This window comes from Coregonus clupeaformis, chromosome 7 (assembly GCF_020615455.1).
Source record: "Coregonus clupeaformis isolate EN_2021a chromosome 7, ASM2061545v1, whole genome shotgun sequence".
Classification (NCBI taxonomy): Eukaryota; Metazoa; Chordata; class Actinopteri; order Salmoniformes; family Salmonidae; genus Coregonus; species Coregonus clupeaformis.
In genome coordinates, this window is record NC_059198.1 from 9,798,198 (window position 1) to 9,815,813 (window position 17,616).

The following is a 17,616-nucleotide window of genomic DNA, read 5'->3' on the forward strand; positions in this document are numbered from 1 at the left end:
TTGGACAAAAGTAAACTAATGATATCTACAGTAATACCAAGGAAGTTTCAATAAATATTCAAGAGATGGAAAATAGTAGAAGCAAGGTCATAAAACACAAAAGTATGAAATGTATGGAATTCAAGGGCAACATTTTACAATAAGATGCCCTTTATGTCATGAATAAAGGTTGAGAAGAAGGGGAAATACAGTAGTAATTATTGTCTATGTTTACTGAAATAAACAAGAAATAGAACATCATTTCCATATAAGGTAATAAACCAAACATGGAGTGAATAAAATAACTAGAGGGCTTTTCAGATGACTGACAAAAGTGAAACTGAAAGGTAATCTGAAACTGCTCGCCTTTGTCCTAACAATCAGCATAGTTCCTCACTCAAACCAGAGCGAAAAGGGCAGTCAGCACATGTTCTAGTGCAAACCTGACACTACATGACATTAGGCATGAAAACAAACCCAGAGGAACCATCCATGTTATCGCACAATTGAGATGAGACACTCTGGCTCAGAAATGTGCGAGACCTAAACACAGCTTGAGGTTAGTTCAAGTGCTTTAAATCTGTATGAGTAAACCACTCACAGGAAAAGAGAGTCAGGAAGTCATAAACAGTGAAGACTGTGATTTTAAGAGCTGTAACAAGATGGTGAGTAGTACTGCTATAATATCTTTCAGAAACTAACACTGTGCTTTGGATTGGATCCTCTCTCTCTCTCTCTTTAGAGCCATGTGTTTGAGCTGTGAACTGTGCCGTCTGGAGTAACTCATGTCAATTTAAATGCAGATGAAACAGAGAAAAACAGAGGTCCTTTTTGGCTGGTTCTTAGCCTTCTGGCTCTCTTCAGTTGTCAACAGTGAAAGTAAGTGGTTGTTAACATTGTGAGACAGTGCACAAAAACATATTTTGGCTGTTTTTTACCAGGCAAAAAAGCTGCTTAAGGGAACAATTGTTTGTCTTTTAGTAAGGATGTGTCACATCCAGCAAATACAGAAAGTACAGACATATTCCAAATAATATTGGATAAGATCCTGCTATAAAACAGGCATTTCTAAGTATTATAAAGTACAAAGCATTTTTTGTGTCTGGGATTGTTTCAAAAGATCCATGCTGTCTGGCTAGGACCTTGATAAAGAGAAAGATGCAATCTGTAGTATTCACCTTGAGAAGACCTGAGTAGAGATGATCTGCTTTCTACAGAAACAAAATGTCTTTAAATTCTCACAACTCCTTCTTCTCTAGCTGAACTGGCTATGGCCACAATATAGATACAGTGTGCGTAAGCATGGAAAGCTTCCAAAACCTGGAGATATAACAGTTTTCCTCTCTATCCATCCAGTCACAGATAAAGTGGAGCTGAGAACCAGTGCTGAGGTAAAGGCTCAGTGTGATCAGAATGTGGCCCTGCAGTGTGACATCATCTCATCGAGGCCACTCAAGATCATTCTCTTTTCCTGGGTAGACTCAAGGGAAATGAAAGAGCTGTGTGTGGTCAATGCCACTGGTGTATTCCCCTCTCCTGGGGTCCTGTGTGACAACACAAACAACAGCCTCACACTCACTTTGACTCAGGTGATGCCGTCCAGTCAGAGTAACTACGTCTGCAAACTGCGCTCCAACCTATCGATCACAGCTGCCAGTACCACTGTGACACTGCAAGGTTTGTATACTGTATAGGAATAATGCTCATATAAAACTAATGATGATGCTGTTGTAGGATGGGAGCAATTGCAACAATGACACATATAGGCAAGTCAGACAAATATTACACAAATATGGCAATTAAATTGTTAAAGACGCACTCCAGCTATGTGAATGTTACTTGAGAATTACTCAATACTCATCCTATTTTTCCCTCAACATTGCAGAGTGCCTAAGGACATCTGAGCACAAAGTATTCCAGAATGAGTCTCAGGTTGAGTGCCAGTTCTTTGGAGTTTACCCAGAAGGCACAGTACACTGGTTCCTGGGCTCTGAGAATATAACAGAGTCCGCCAGCACAGAAAGCCAGCAGGATGAAGACGGGCTGTTTGATATAAGGAGTACCCTTCCTACCCAGGCTGGGACTGAGCCTTACAACTGCTCCCTGTGGATACCTAGTAGTGGAACCTACAGCTCTCACAAACTGCTGCCCTACTCCAGAGGGGAGGATCGTATCTCTTCAGGGACAAGGACTAGGAGCAGACTGATGTGGGTCTTCATCCTGGTTGGACTCATACTCATAACATAGGACTACTCATGGGAAGGTCAGGAGGTTTTTTACTGAACATGGGACGTCGAACTACAGTAGGGCAAAGGGCTTTCCTGGTCAGGGCACATCTACACAGGATGGACCAGGGCCTTTCTCTCACTGAGTGAAGATAAATCAAACCTGGACTGCCATGGCCAAAGTGGATATACAGTATGTTAACTTTTTATACTGAGAAGCAAAATATCAAACAAATTACAATAAATACAATTGCATTTTAAACTGAAAATCACTGTTCATTGAGATTTGAGAATACTTTAAGAAGTATTCATCCATTCTCATCTTGTTCATCCTTTGTCTTCAACGTTGTACGCTTGCTTCAATTGCATTGCATACAGTGGGGAAAAAAAGTATTTAGTCAGCCACCAATTGTGCAAGTTCTCCCACTTAAAAAGATGAGAGAGGCCTGTAATTTTCATCATAGGTACACGTCAACTATGACAGACAAAATGAGAAAAAAAAATCCAGAAGATCACATTGTAGGATTTTTAATGAATTGATTTGCAAATTATGGTGGAAAATAAGTATTTGGTCACCTACAAACAAGCAAGATTTCTGGCTCTCACAGACCTGTAACTTCTTCTTTAAGAGGCTCTTATGTCCTCCACTCGTTACCTGTATTAATGGCACCTGTTTGAACTTGTTATCAGTATAAAAGACACCTGTCCACAACCTCAAACAGTCACACTCCAAACTCCACTATGGCCAAGACCAAAGAGCTGTCAAAGGACACCAGGAACAAAATTGTAGACCTGCACCAGGCTGGGAAGACAGAATCTGCAATAGGTAAGCAGCTTGGTTTGAAGAAATCAACTGTGGGAGCAAATATTAGGAAATGGAAGACATACAAGACCACTGATAATCTCCCTCGATCTGGGGCTCCACGCAAAATCTCACCCCGTGGGGTCAAAATGATCACAAGAACGGTGAGCAAAAATCCCAGAACCACACGGGGGGACCTAGTGAATGACCTGCAGAGAGCTGGGACCAAAGTAACAAAGCCTACCATCAGTAACACACTACGCCGCCAGGGACTCAAATCCTGCAATGCCAGACGTGTCCCCCTGCTTAAGCCAGTACATGTCCAGGCCCGTCTGAAGTTTGCTAGAGTACATCCAGAAGAGGATTGGGAGAATGTCATATGGTCAGATGAAACCAAAATATAACTTTTTGGTAAAAACTCAACTCGGTCGTGTTTGGAGGACATAGAATGCTGAGTTGCATCCAAAGAACACCATACCTACTGTGAAGCATGGGGGTGGAAACATCATGCTTTGGGGCTGTTTTTCTGCAAAGGGACCAGGACGACTGATCCGTGTAAAGGAAAGAATGAATGGGGCCATGTATCGTGAGATTTTGAGTGAAAACCTCCTTCCATCAGCAAGGGCATTGAAGATTAAACGTGGCTGGGTCTTTCAGCATGACAATGATCCCAAACACACCGCCCGGGCAACGAAGGAGTGGCTTCGTAAGAAGCATTTCAAGGTCCTGGAGTGGCCTAGCCAGTCTCCAGATCTCAACCCCATAGAAAATCTTTGGAGGGAGTTGAAAGTCCGTGTTGCCCAGCGACAGCCCCAAAACATCACTGCTCTAGAGGAGATCTGCATGGAGGAATGGGCCAAAATACCAGCAACAGTGTGTGAAAACCTTGTGAAGACTTACAGAAAACGTTTGACCTGTGTCATTGCCAACAAAGGGTATATAACAAAGTATTGAGAAACTTTTGTTATTGACCAAATAATTATTTTCCACCATAATATGCAAATAAATTCATAAAAAATCCTACAATGTGATTTTCTGGATTTTTTTTCCTGATTTTGTCTGTCATATTTGACGTGTACCTATGATGAAAATTACAGGCCTCTCTCATCTTTTTAAGTGGGAGAACTTGCACAATTGGTGGCTGACTAAATACTTTTTTCCCCCACTGTATATACAGTAGAATACTGCTCCCTGCTGGTGAAAGTGTTTACTGATGGCAATAGTATTGCTGTTAGATGAGTAATAAAGTTGTTCTAAATTGTATTGTTGAGTTGACTGATCTCGCCTTGACTAATCTTGCTTATTAAGCCGGTCTTATCTTGTTGCTTTCTTTGCTAGTCAGCACTGATTAGACTGATTAGATAATCATCAATGCAATGTCAAAACATGGCTAGAAGGGAGTGTTCTGGATTCTAAAATATACGTTTTGTTATACCTTAGCAAATATAGTCACCTGTGTTGTTGTCTGTACTAGAAATGTTCTCAATTTAAAAACGAACCAGACCACCGAGGGTACTCATGGCATTGACAGTAAAAGAATGGGAACTCATCATTCAAATTGCATTTGTAGTTCTTTCTCAGTGTACCACAAGGGGGCAGAGTCATCCCACAAGAGAGGACTGTCAAACCAACCATACACAACTCTTCCCTCTCTGCATACAAACACCCACACATACCGTGCGAATTCCAATCCAACTGTTCTGTATAAAGCAACACTTTGATGTGACACATTTCCTATCAATTTCCTCTATGCCAATGTGAGGTAAAATGAGTGAAGGGTAAAATGTCTGTCATTATAAAACACTCAAATCAATCCACATGACTCCTGTGGTGTCAAACTCACGTCGCTAATGCATTATCCAGGTGCGAGGATATGTGAAGTGTTTTAGATGGACTGACCTTGTTGCACATGTTGTGTGGGCTGCTGTGAGAGATGTCAAAAGTACCTGTTGAGTACACAGTATAACAACACACTGCATTTCTCTGTCAAATAGGTACATTTCCCCTGACAATTGTGAGGATTCCTGCAAAGTGGGATATCATTATCAAACACTCAAATCAATCAATATGATGAGTCCTGTTGTCCCAAACAGGGCATGATTAGAAATATAGTTGAAGTGTTTTAAATCGACTGACCCAGTTTGTTTCAGTAAAATCAAACATTATCTAGAATGGAGATGATGGACATTGGCCTCCTTTTGGCAAACCTGCTCCAAGGCGTACATAGGTCCACAAGGGGCTTTAGTTGTAGTCTCCAGATTACTAACCACTGCCGCCCCATCATCATCACCTTTGTCTTGTCTTGTCAATCACACACACCTGGTACTAATCCCCTCATTAGTCCGTGTATAAGTGTTCCCTCTGCCCCCTTGTCCTTGTGGGTGATTGTTATTTGTGAGAGTAGTGTAGCTTGGTGAAACTGGTGGACATGGCCATTCGTTTGGACAACCTGCTGGCAGCCAGAGGACATCCTGGTAGGGGTCTGCCCGTTTCCACCCCGGACAACTCGGAACCCGAGCAGATGGAGCTGGGTGGAGCCGCCGGCCGAGAGAGCGGAGGAGGACAGTGGCACGAAGGGACAGTACACAACACGTCGTAGTCAACGTTCTTTTGGGCCAGGAGGCGGCAGGCAGGGCACTCACGCATCAGCCCAGGTATCGAACACCCACACTTGTTCAGAGCCCTCTGCTGCGCACTGTAACCTACCTATCCACTTTCCTGATTACATGGTAGTTCCCCAGTGTAAGGCGCTAGTCGATTCAGGCGCAGCTGGGAACTTTATGGACAGGGCATTCGCACGCCGTCAAGGCATTTCATTGGTTCCCCTATCCATTCCACTCCCCATCAGAGCACTCGATAGTCGACCATTAGGGTCCGGGTTTGTTACGGAAGTCACTATACCAGTCACCATGATCACCCAGGAGACTCATTGTGAGCAGGTTATTTTTTCGATTATTGAGTCTCCTACTTTCCCTGTGGTATTAGGTATCCCTTAGCTAGCACTCCACAACCCCACCTTCTCATGGCCGCAGAGGGCTCTCACGGGGTGGTCACGAGAGTGTCAGGGTAGGTGTCTAGATGTTTCCGTTGGTGCAACCACGGTGGAAAATCCAGACAGTACCTCCACCGTGCGCATTCCCCCCGAATACCTCGATTTGGCGCACACGTTTTCCAAGACGCGTGCGACTAAATTACCACCTCATCGGGCGGGAGATTGCACGATAGACCTTCGGGTAGACGCTGTACCTCCAGGAGTCATGTGTACCCCCTGTCACAGGCTGAAACGGAGGCTATGGAAACATACGTCTCCGAGTCCCTGGGCCATGGGTATATACACGTCCCTCCACTTCACCCGCCTCCTTGAGTTTCTTCTTTGTGAAGAAGAATGACGACGGTCTGTGCCCGTGCATTAATTATCGATCACTGAACAAGGAGACGATTAGATTTAGTTATCCTCTCCCCCTCATTCCTTCAGTGATTGAGTCAATGCATGGGGCGTGCTTCTTCACTAAGCTAGATCTCAGGAGTGCATACAACCTGGTGCGTGTTCCGGAGGGGGATGAGTGGAAGACAGCATTCAGCACAACCACGGGGCATTATGAATACCTGGTGATGCCCTACGGTTTGATGAATGCTCCATCCGTCTTCCAGTCCTTTGTGAACGAGGTGTTTCGGGACATGCTTGGTCGCGGTGTGGTGGTCTACATCGATGACATCCTGGTGTATTCCTCTACTCGCGCCGAGCATGTGTCCCTGGTTCGCAAAGTGCTGGCCCGACTGTTGGAGCATGACCTTTATGCCAAGGCAGACAAGTGTCTGTTTTTCCAGCAGTCCGTCTCCTTCCTCGGATACCGCATTACCACCTCAGGTGTGGAGATGGAGGGAGATCGCATTTCAACCGTGCGTAATTGGCCGACTCCAACCACGGTTAAGGAGGTGCAGCGATTCCTTGGCTTTGCCAACTACTATCGAAGGTTTATCTGGGCCTTTGGCAAGGTCGCAGCTCCCATTACATCCCTGTTGAAGGGTGGGCCATCATGGCTCCGCTGGTCTGCTGAGGCTGACCTGGCCTTCAGGAGACTGCGGGGTCTGTTCACCCAAATGACGCCCCTGGGTATGGCTACATTTCGGTATGTTTCATCATAGAAATAGAATGTATCTATTATGGTTTTCTTGGTAGCCTATTGGTTTTCATGGTTGTAAATGAAACTGTACATATTGGAAGTGTTTATGGTAGGCTGGCATTGCTTAATTGATTATGTGGGTCGAATTTGATCCACAGAAGTGTATGGTGCCATATCACAACAAGTTGCTGTACTCAAAACGGCCCTGCTTTAGTTTGTAGGGCGCTGTCCATTGTGCTGATACAGCGCAGCGGAGATGGGCTACAGACTTCACACCAACCTGTCACTTCAAAAGCGCTCAATCAATGATCTCGGAGTCTCGGCATTTGAACTTTATTGTGGTATATCGTGATATAAGAAGAATTCAACATAATTCCAAAGCAAGAAACCCAAAAAATTGTGCCCCCTCACCGATTTCAACTGCCTCCTTGGTCACTTTATCCTGGCGCCGGGTCTGACACACAAATTAACTGCCTATTTGTATAACCCTTTAAAAGTTTTACTGTCTACTCTGCTGTCAGTTGCACACATACACGACACGCCTGGTTAGGGAGCAGATGTCACAAAGTGCTATACTGGGCTTTATTAATAAGTAGTACTGTATTGTACTGCTGGAGCAAATGTCTTTATCAATAGCTTGGACCCCCACAGTGTGTCATTTGGCTGCTATGTGAGTCATTAATCAGTAGACTGGCCAAGGCTGGCACTATGTCCACAATGCCAGTAAAGTCAACTATGGGGATTGAGGGAGGGAGTGGGTGGAGGCACGCAGATTCAAGTAGAGAGCACTATTCATATATTACAAGTCACGCACAAAAGATAACCAAGCCATTATATTATTTTTGAAAAACAATCAACTAAACAATTTGGGACCCTGCACTGTAAAACCCCTTACAAAGGGTTTCTAAATGTTGTATTTTATTTGTCTGAGAGCCTCAGCCCACCTCTTCAAATTGGCTTTAAATTCAATTTCCGTGTTGACAAGCCTCATGTTTGGAGGTGGGGATGACCTACAGTGTGCTTCTGACTATCCTGACAGGGCACACAAGAAAACATTAACCCAAACACACAGGGTCAACCATCTTTATCCCCCATCAGCCCCTATTACCCTCCCACTCGTCTGTCTCACATGCCAAGGAGATGACTTCTCAGAAAGACACATTTCTCTTTCCATCCATCTGCCAGGGCAATTCTGAGAAACACGCCTGTCGTACTAATGTAAGAGCGCATCATGATTATATTTCTCCTGGAAGCCATACACTCCTGCACAAATAGACATCACTCCAATCTGAGTGCACAACCCCAATCTATGGCTAACTATTAACATACTCAGTTAGCCATGCTGTATGAGGTTGAGAAGCAGACAATAGCTGATTGTCTTGGCAGCTGAGATACATTGGGCGGATGTTCAAATGCCAATTATGTTCGCTAGAAAAGGGAGTAAAACTCATTTTCCATCACTTACAGTAGCTGCCATGGTTTTGCTTATTGATTTTAAATATAAAGTTCAACAACGCTTAGTGGGAGTCCAAGTGATTGTGGTAATTAAGTCCAAAATATGTTCCCTCTAGTTCTCCTGTGTGTTTCTGCCATTCACCTGCTCTGGACCTCTTTATTTTATCGCTGAATCATCTACATGGGACTAATCCTTTCTTTTTGAGATGATGTGTTTTGACTCGTTTCTACCTGTAGCTCTTAGTTCTCTCTTCCATGTAGGCTAGCTGTGGCTGAAAAGGTATTAGTGTTGGCACTAAGCTGAGCTCCCCATGGATCCTGCTAACTGCCTCGTATCAGTCTTCCAGGCATTCAACGCTAAATCCTACTGAGAGGCTCAATAAATCTTCACTTCATCACATCGTCAATAATTTGACAAAGGCTTCTGAAGTGGTAGTACATGTACAGTTATATCTTGATTTGATAAGCATTCAACCCCCTGAGTCAATACATGTTAGAATCCGCTTTGGCAGTGATTACAGCTGTGCATTTTTCTGGGTAAGTCGCCAAGAGCTTTTCACACCTGGATTGTGCAACATTTGCCCATTATTCTTCTCAAAATTCTTCAAGCTCTGTCAAGTTGGCTGTTGATCATTGCTAGACAACCATTTCCAGGTCTTGCCATAGATTTTCAAGCAGATTTACAGTGGGGAAAAAAAGTATTTAGTCAGCCACCAATTGTGCAAGTTCTCCCACTTAAAAAGATGAGAGAGGCCTGTAATTTTCATCATAGGTACACGTCAACTATGACAGACAAAATGAGAAAAAAAATTCCAGAAAATCACATTGTAGGATTTTTAATGAATTGATTTGCAAATTATGGTGGAAAATAAGTATTTGGTCAATAACAAAAGTTTCTCAATACTTTGTTATATACCCTTTGTTGGCAATGACACAGGTCAAACGTTTTCTGTAAGTCTTCACAAGGTTTTCACACACTGTTGCTGGTATTTTGGCCCATTCCTCCATGCAGATCTCCTCTAGAGCAGTGATGTTTTGGAGCTGTCGCTGGGCAACACAGACTTTCAACTCCCCTCCAAAGATTTTCTATGGGGTTGAGATCTGGAGACTGGCTAGGCCACTCCAGGACCTTGAAATGCTTCTTACGAAGCCACTCCTTCGTTGCCGGGCGGTGTGTTTGGGATCATTGTCATGCTGAAAGACCCAGCCACGTTTCATCTTCAATGCCCTTGCTGATGGAAGGAGGTTTTCACTCAAAATCTCACGATACATGGCCCCATTCATTCTTTCCTTTACACGGATCAGTTGTCCTGGTCCCTTTGCAGAAAAACAGCCCCAAAGCATGATGTTTCCACCCCCATGCTTCACAGTAGGTATGGTGTTCTTTGGATGCAACTCAGCATTCTTTGTCCTCCAAACACGACGAGTTGAGTTTTTACCAAAAAGTAATATTTTGGTTTCATCTGACCATATGACATTCTCCCAATCCTCTTCTGGATCATCCAAATGCACTCTAGCAAACTTCAGACGGGCCTGGACATGTACTGGCTTAAGCAGGGGGGACACGTCTGGCACTGCAGGATTTGAGTCCCTGGCGGCGTAGTGTGTTACTGATGGTAGGCTTTGTTACTTTGGTCCCAGCTCTCTGCAGGTCATTCACTAGGTCCCCCGTGTGGTTCTGGGATTTTTGCTCACCGCTCTTGTGATCGTTTGACCCCACGGGGTGAGATCTTGCGTGGAGCCCCAGATCGAGGGAGATTATCAGTGGTCTTGTATGTCTTCCATTTCCTAATAATTGCTCCCACAGTTGATTTCTTCAAACCAAGCTGCTTACCTATTGCAGATTCAGTCTTCCCAGCCTGGTGCAGGTCTACAATTTTGTTTCTGGTGTCCTTTGACAGCTCTTTGGTCTTGGCCATAGTGGAGTTTGGAGTGTGACTGTTTGAGGTTGTGGACAGGTGTCTTTTATACTCATAAGTTCAAACAGGTGCCATTAATACAGGTAACGAGTGGAGGACAGAGGAGCCTCTTAAAGAAGAAGTTACAGGTCTGTGAGAGCCTGAAATCTTGCTTGTTTGTAGGTGACCAAATACTTATTTTCCACCATAATTTGCAAATAAATTCATTAAAAATCCTACAATGTGATTTTCTGGATTTTTTTCCCTCAATTTGTCTGTCATAGTTGATGTGTACCTATGATGAAAATTACAGGCCTCTCTCATCTTTTTAAGTGGGAGAACTTGCACAATTGGTGGCTGACTAAATACTTTTTTTCCCCACTGTAAGTCAAAACTGTAACTCGGCCACTCAGGAACATTCACTGTCTTCATGGTAAGCAACTCCAGTGTAGTTTGGCCTTGTGTTTTAGGTTATTGTCCTGCTGAAAGGTGAATTCATCTCCCAGTGTCTGGTGGAAAGCAGACTGAACTAGGTTTTCCTCTACGATTTTGCCTGTGCTTAGCTCTATTCCGTTTCAGAGATGAGGTAGTCATTAAAAAAATCATGTTAAACACTTATTGCACACAGAGTCCATGCAACTTATTATGTGACTTGTTAACCTCCTAAGGTTGATGTCCGAGCCACCGTGGAAATCGAATTAACATAATTAAAAAATCCCCATCAAATCTGTCAGTTTAAGCTAGAGATATCTGTTTTTTTGCATTGGATGTGTCTCTATCCACCGCATCCGCCTACGTCACACTTCCACATCTGCGGTGAAAGGTGACAAATCTGTCTTCTCACAAAATCGTCTGTAGCGTCCGAACGGTTTGGCCTACAAACTACAGTATTATGACCCCACTATGGAAAGATGAGACTCTCGCGAACACGATGGTGTTCTGCGTTTTTTTTCTCCCCACAAGCGTCTTGGGACTCGTCTGAAGTCGGTACAGCCGATCTGCCAACTTCTGTCTGTAGCGTCCGAACAGTGTGTGGCCCACACACTAATATGGTGAGACTCACACGAACACATACATCAGTTATTTTGCTCTAGGACGCTCACAGTCCTCACAAGACTCAGAAGTTCCCCCGGTACCAGTTGAAAAAATGAATGGAAGTACAGTATATATGGAGACTGTTTAGTGCCAAAAATAAGGGGTTAAATACATGTAAAAAAAAAGACATAAATAAAACCATTCAAAATACTACACCAGAGAGCATAATTTAGCCACAGAGGATCATTAGCTTCTAAAACAAATTGCTGTGGATTAAAGATTTATCACAAGCACTTACAGTCGGGAAGGCCGTAATTTGGGCTGAACACGCGCCAAATATAGAACAGCTTGTTGTGTTGTGGCCCGAGGCATCATGCCCATAGGAGGCACAAGGGCATGTACCCCCTCAGTTGTCCTGTTTTATTTTTTTTAACCATGTTTTATCGTAATTATTTATAAAATATCTGTCAGCCACAGGAGGCTGCTGAGCAGAGGACAGCTCATAATAATGGCTGGAATGGAGTGAATGGAATGGTATTTTCCATGAGTTCATACGTTTGATACTATTCCAGCCATTACTATGAGCCCGTCCTCCCCAATTAAGGTGCCACCCACCTCCTGTGCTGTCAGCCATAATTTGCGGAGGCGGCACACTGACTGGACCAGGCCCCCCTACGGACTACCCCCCCATCCATCCACACAGACTTTGTGCCCCCTCTAAAATAATGGGTGCATGACGCCCCTTGTTGTGGCCATAGACATATAATCCATAGAAGAGGTTTGGAACCTCTAACCCTGGCAATTTCACTGTTAAACTCATGGGTTCACTAGCAATGGCTGCCAATCCTGACTTGAATGGGAACTGCCATCTATGGATTGTTTCTTTGGTTGGTTGTGGCTGTCAGTTTGCCTTTCGCAAATTTCAAAATACAATCGCGAGAAAAACGTACCATTTGGAAAGCCTACCATTTGGAAAGCCTACCATTTGGAAAGCCTACTGCTGAAAAGAGAAGACTAATCTTTCTGAAATTGGAAAAGTTGGAAAGTTAATTTAGTAGTATACTGTAGCCTATAAAATATATAAATATATTTCCTACTAATATTGTACAATCTGTTTGTCTCTTCATTGGCCTGGGCTGTTAGCATTCAAGACCAGGTCGTTTTTATTGCTCTCAGTTTGTCACTGTCAGAGTAGCCACTAATTTCAGTAATTTGTGTGTTATTAAAAAATATTCTGCTAATGCCTTCTCGCATGTAAATTAACTAGAATTGTATGAAAGGCTTTTATAAAAGGCCAATTATTTTCCAAATACTTTCTTTTTAAAATCCCAATGTGTAGAAATCCTAAACTTCTCTGCTCAACTATATGCCACTACACAAATGTGATTATAGATGCATGCAATGCTTTACTATAAAGGGGAGGAGCCATTCACAATGCCCCCCCCGTCTCCAGCACATTATCACTCAGTGCCAGTTGTCTTTCACTTTATGTTACGAATCCCGTGGCTCTAAACGTCTAGGGTGGATGGACATGAGACCCGTAACATAATTCAGGCAAATTAGGAGTGTGACATGGAACAGTGAGAAAAAACTACGCGACAACCATAAACTACCGTCAAACATAAATGGTTTATTTCTGAACACACGGTAAAGGTTTGGGAAAAAGGGCTGAGCAGGACCCAAGAAATGAAACAATAGTGTAAAACACCCCTAAACTGATCTTGCCTGCCTCAAGAACCGCTAAGCTACTGCTACTCATAAAAAAAAAATACAGTGGGTGGTCCGCTCAGGTCTAACTAGTGTTTATAGACAGTTCTTTCTACGGGAAATGTATGCCCAAGGGCAGCTTGCTTAACTTCCCCTTTTCCCAGAAACACACAAAATAGCCAAACAGAGTAATTAGCAAATTAGTGAGTACACAATACACAGGACACCACCGTATCCATACTCACATACAAAAAGTAGTCAAACAAAGTTACTAAACAGCGGAACCAGCAACTTAGTGAGTAAACAAAAACAGGACACCACAGTGTCCATACTCACATACGGAAAATGTCTCTCTCTCAACAAACATAACTGACTGGTTTTTATATAATGGGATGTGTGATTGAAAACCCAGCAACAGGTGGTGAAATGCAGAGGAATGTTCACTGATTGGTCCACCTTTGCAATCAGCAGACATCTCAACGACCACCAATCAGGAACATATAGGACACCTGTGATTAGGGCAGAAGGAGAGAAAAACACAGGACACAGGATACCTGTATCCGTAACACTCCCACCCTTAAAAGAGCAAACCACAATGGTTTGCGACACACGTACTATCACAACATCCAAAAGGAGCCCAACAATAAATGGCAAAGAAGGCCTCATTTAAATGAGCAGACAAACATAATTAAGTTCCAAATAACAGCATGTTGATATACTCAACACTAGGCTTTCCAGACTTTGGGCATGAGGGTTTGGAAGGATAAGAGTCTTTCATGGTTATGTGCACAATGTAAGCTTCAAATCTAAGGGCAGAGGTTAATAAAGAAAGGGAAAAGCCTAGAACTCTTACCTGTAGCTTAACATCCTCTCACATCAGAGGGCAACATCCTCTAGCTGCAAAACAGCCCTCACAATGAATGAAAGACTGTATTGCTCACAACACCAGCACTAAATCTATCATAAGTTTTTAGTGAAAATCACATAATTGATGTACATAATCCTATGGTAGTCATTTAGCCTTGTCCAGTAGTATTAGTAACATTCCTTAAAGCCTACTGAACCTCTAACCAACTTAAATGCCATCCCCCATGGAGCCGCAGCCTCAGTGCACAGCAACTGATCCTTCCATGAAACCAAATGTAAATTAAGTCATGCAGAGATGCACACATCTGTTGAAAATCAATAGCGCCCCACGTTACCCCATTCTGAGTTATGTCATTACAAAACACAAGGAGGCATATCATTTGTGCAGCGATACTGGAGACAAGCTTACATTACTCTGCAGGAGAGGCAGCCAATCTCTCTTAGCTGTGGCCTGGCTACAAAGGCCCTTACCTGTGTCAACATACTGATCATCACAAAGCCTCATAACCCACACAGGTCATACAGCTAGGCCTATATTGCAGAGAGCTAAGGTAAAACCATGTGCTTTGTTCCTCTGTGTTGAATATCTTAAACACCTTGCTTTTTAAATTAACTCAAAAGAAGGTCGGTATTCCATAAGCTTCTACATTTTTAGGTTATACCACTTCAGATTCATGGACATCCTCCACCCTCACAATCACACACAACACAATATGTCTGGCCAATGTGCTTGTTACAGTATTACTCACCACCTTGAAATGACACAACATCCAATTCCCCTTGTGTTATGATGGTTAAGTGACACACGTGATGCTCTCATTGCTGAATCCAGGTCCTCTGTCCTAATTGTTTTTTTTGCTGACAGCGCCTAGCCGAGCCATCTGGCTGAGTGGCTGTGAAGAGCTGGGCCGCTAAAAAACGGATGCAGTAAAATGATTTATATACTTGAGCTGTATAAGTAGGGGCAAGAGACATGATGGACAGAGCTTTACAACTAATATATGCCATTTAGCAGACGCTTTTATCCAAAGCCACTTACAGTCGTGCGTGTATACATTTTACGTACAGTATGGGTGGCCCGGAATCGTACCCACAATCCTTGGCGTTGCAAGCGCCATGCTCTACCGACTGACATCATTAAACGAAAGTGACTTTAGAAACGTATGACACCTGAAGGATAATCCCTAAAACTCTTGAGTCTGCCAAGGTTCTTCACAAAAAAGAGTGAAGGATGATAGTCCTTCTATTCCTGCAATATGGAAAAGAAATGCATTTAATGTATTGTTATTCAATCTAAATCTGTAACCTGCATTCAGAGGATAAGTTGAAGTAACTACAGTTCCTTCTCTACAGAGGAAAGTATTTTTTTCAGTTATCTGTCCCTACTTTAGATCAATTCAGAAAAAAAGCTACATGAGTGTACATCAATAAATCTACAATCTTTGTGGTCATAATGTCCCAACCAAGCCAACGGGCTACTGCTGATAACACAGTGTATGGCAAGGTCGCAACAGCAACCCATTGACATATGCAAGTGGCTGACATCACTACAACACAGTTCATTATTTCGCCACATTAGACAGTCAAACAATATCAGGTCATATGCCTCAAAACCCAAACAAAGATCAGTTAATGATGTGTGGACAATGAACTGGAACCTTACTGCACTTCAGTGTATTAGCAAGTTAGTTCAGTGCTTCCAGTCCAGACCTCAACCAGGTCATGCTGACCGTGTGTGTGTGTGTGTGTGCGCAGCAGGCAGGCAGTCACACAAGGGGCTGCAGGTGAAAGCTCATTAAGTAAGGCTGAACTCATTGACTGCTGAGCAGAGTCAGACATGAATCATCACAGATTCCCTATCACATGACCAGGGTCAACAAACACTAAGTGGGTCACTTTTAGGCCATGCTGTGACCCAGTGGAGATCGTAGAGTGCTGGCAAAATCAGTACCCTAAAGCTAAATGACAGATCCTGGAGTTGTTTTTACCCTAGCCTTAGCATTGCATTGTTACACAACTAAACACTCAAGTGATTATTTGTTAAGCTGATCAAAGTCTTTAAAGTACGAGTACAAAACTTAGCCTCTAATCTTAACTGGTAACATTGCCCTCAAACCCAATGGTGCAACACCAGAGGGAGAGAAAGTGACAAGAGTAGTAGTAGTAGTACATTTGAGGACAGAACTAACCCTTGATTACAAAACACAGTTGTCCCATGTTTACAATTGATCATTTAAGCAAATTGTATTCAATGTTTTCCCAGAGCAAGCAAATGCAAGGAAGGTGGCAAATAAAACCTCTATGTAGGAAGACATTTTGAGAGGAATCAGCCATTTGCAGGGGAGTCTAGTCCATGATCTTCTGACCTGGCCAGGTAGAGCTTTTTTTGTGTGTTTACAGTGGAACTATATTCCCTGCCAATTGTTACATTTTATACAAGGCATGATATAACTATGAATAAATACATAAATATTACCCTTACTAACAGATAAATGCGCATGAGTGATCATGTGGAATATAAAATATGATAGCCATGTTTGTGTACTCAAGCCTAGTCCATTGATCTTGGTAGCCTCTAAAGCTGGACTATACACTGAGTGTACATAACACTCCCCCCGGAAACTGTTGAGTGTGAAAATAACCAGCAGCGTTGCAGTTCTTAACACAAACCAGTGCGCCTGAAACCTACTACCATACCCCGTTCAAAGGCACTTAAATATTTTGTCTTGCCCATTCACCCTCTGAATGGCACACATACACAATCCATGTCTCAAGTTCTCACCTGGTCAGTCTATGTCAAGGAAAGAGCAGGTGTTCTTAATGATTTGTACACTATTGATTATTGGATTATACTGTTTGGACCACGCTCCCTTAAGTTGTTTGGGTCATCGACTCGCTGGGTCTGGATCAATACATCCCAGAAGTTAGCATGCTGCTAATGATCTGACCTCCAATGGCTCTCCACATTAATGGTGCCACAGCAGTTTGGCATATGCCTTCATATATCCTGCTAAGCTCTTTCCCCAAGGTTATATCTAGCAGAGAAGGAACATGGAGTAAGTCTACCATGCCCTGGTAGAACCAGGTATTTCATAACAGAGCATCAAGGATATAATGAGAGGATGTTATGTAGAAACAGGTCATGAGGCCTGGAGGAGAAAAACACTAATGCCCAGCTTTGCCTGCCCTGATGTGATTCTTGGGAGTCCCTGCAATCAATATTATCCAATGTTTTCTAGTTTGGTTACATAACATGTTGCAGACTGAGCCTCTTCAGGGCTCTGTGGTGTATCATCAGCCCCACTTCAAACTGAAAGCCAGACGCAGGTAGGTGTTGTTTACTGTATCCTGGGGTCATCTCCATGTTAATCTGGTTTTCCAAGAAATAAGAATGTAGGCCTATAGGGAAGCATCCATCTCGGGCTAGTCAGAGGGCCGTGTTTTCTTTGTAAATAAATTTGATCATAAATGAGGTGTCTAGGGTCTCCATGGTGACCAACAGCAGTTGTGAGGTAACCATGCTA

General features: G+C 43.1%; 1 protein-coding gene across 2 annotated transcripts; it reads left to right on the top strand.

The window, feature by feature from the left end:
- The first annotated feature begins 396 nt into the window (after nt 1–396).
- On the top strand, nt 397–2,598 carry LOC121570401. Of its 2 annotated transcripts, none has more exons than XM_045221604.1 (4): nt 397–644; nt 783–858; nt 1,336–1,656; nt 1,865–2,598. In XM_045221604.1, the coding sequence occupies exons 1-4, from the start codon at nt 564–566 to the stop codon at nt 2,224–2,226; spliced, it is 840 nt and encodes a 279-aa protein (XP_045077539.1). In that variant the 5' UTR covers nt 397–563; the 3' UTR covers nt 2,227–2,598. The 2 variants fall into 2 exon arrangements, with proteins under 2 accessions (XP_045077539.1, XP_045077540.1); XM_045221605.1 differs by having other exon boundaries at nt 397–538; nt 722–858.
- Nucleotides 2,599–17,616: the final 15,018 nt, after the last annotated feature.

Excerpts from the sequence above, each read along its gene's own strand:
- LOC121570401 (XM_045221604.1), top strand. The coding sequence starts at position 564 with ATGAGTAAACCACTCACAGGAAAAGAGAGTCAGGAAGTCATAAACAGT. Across the intron at positions 859-1,335 it reads TTCAGTTGTCAACAGTGAAA|TCACAGATAAAGTGGAGCTG; the intron begins GTAAGTGGTTGT and ends CTATCCATCCAG. Across the intron at positions 1,657-1,864 it reads TACCACTGTGACACTGCAAG|AGTGCCTAAGGACATCTGAG; the intron begins GTTTGTATACTG and ends TCAACATTGCAG.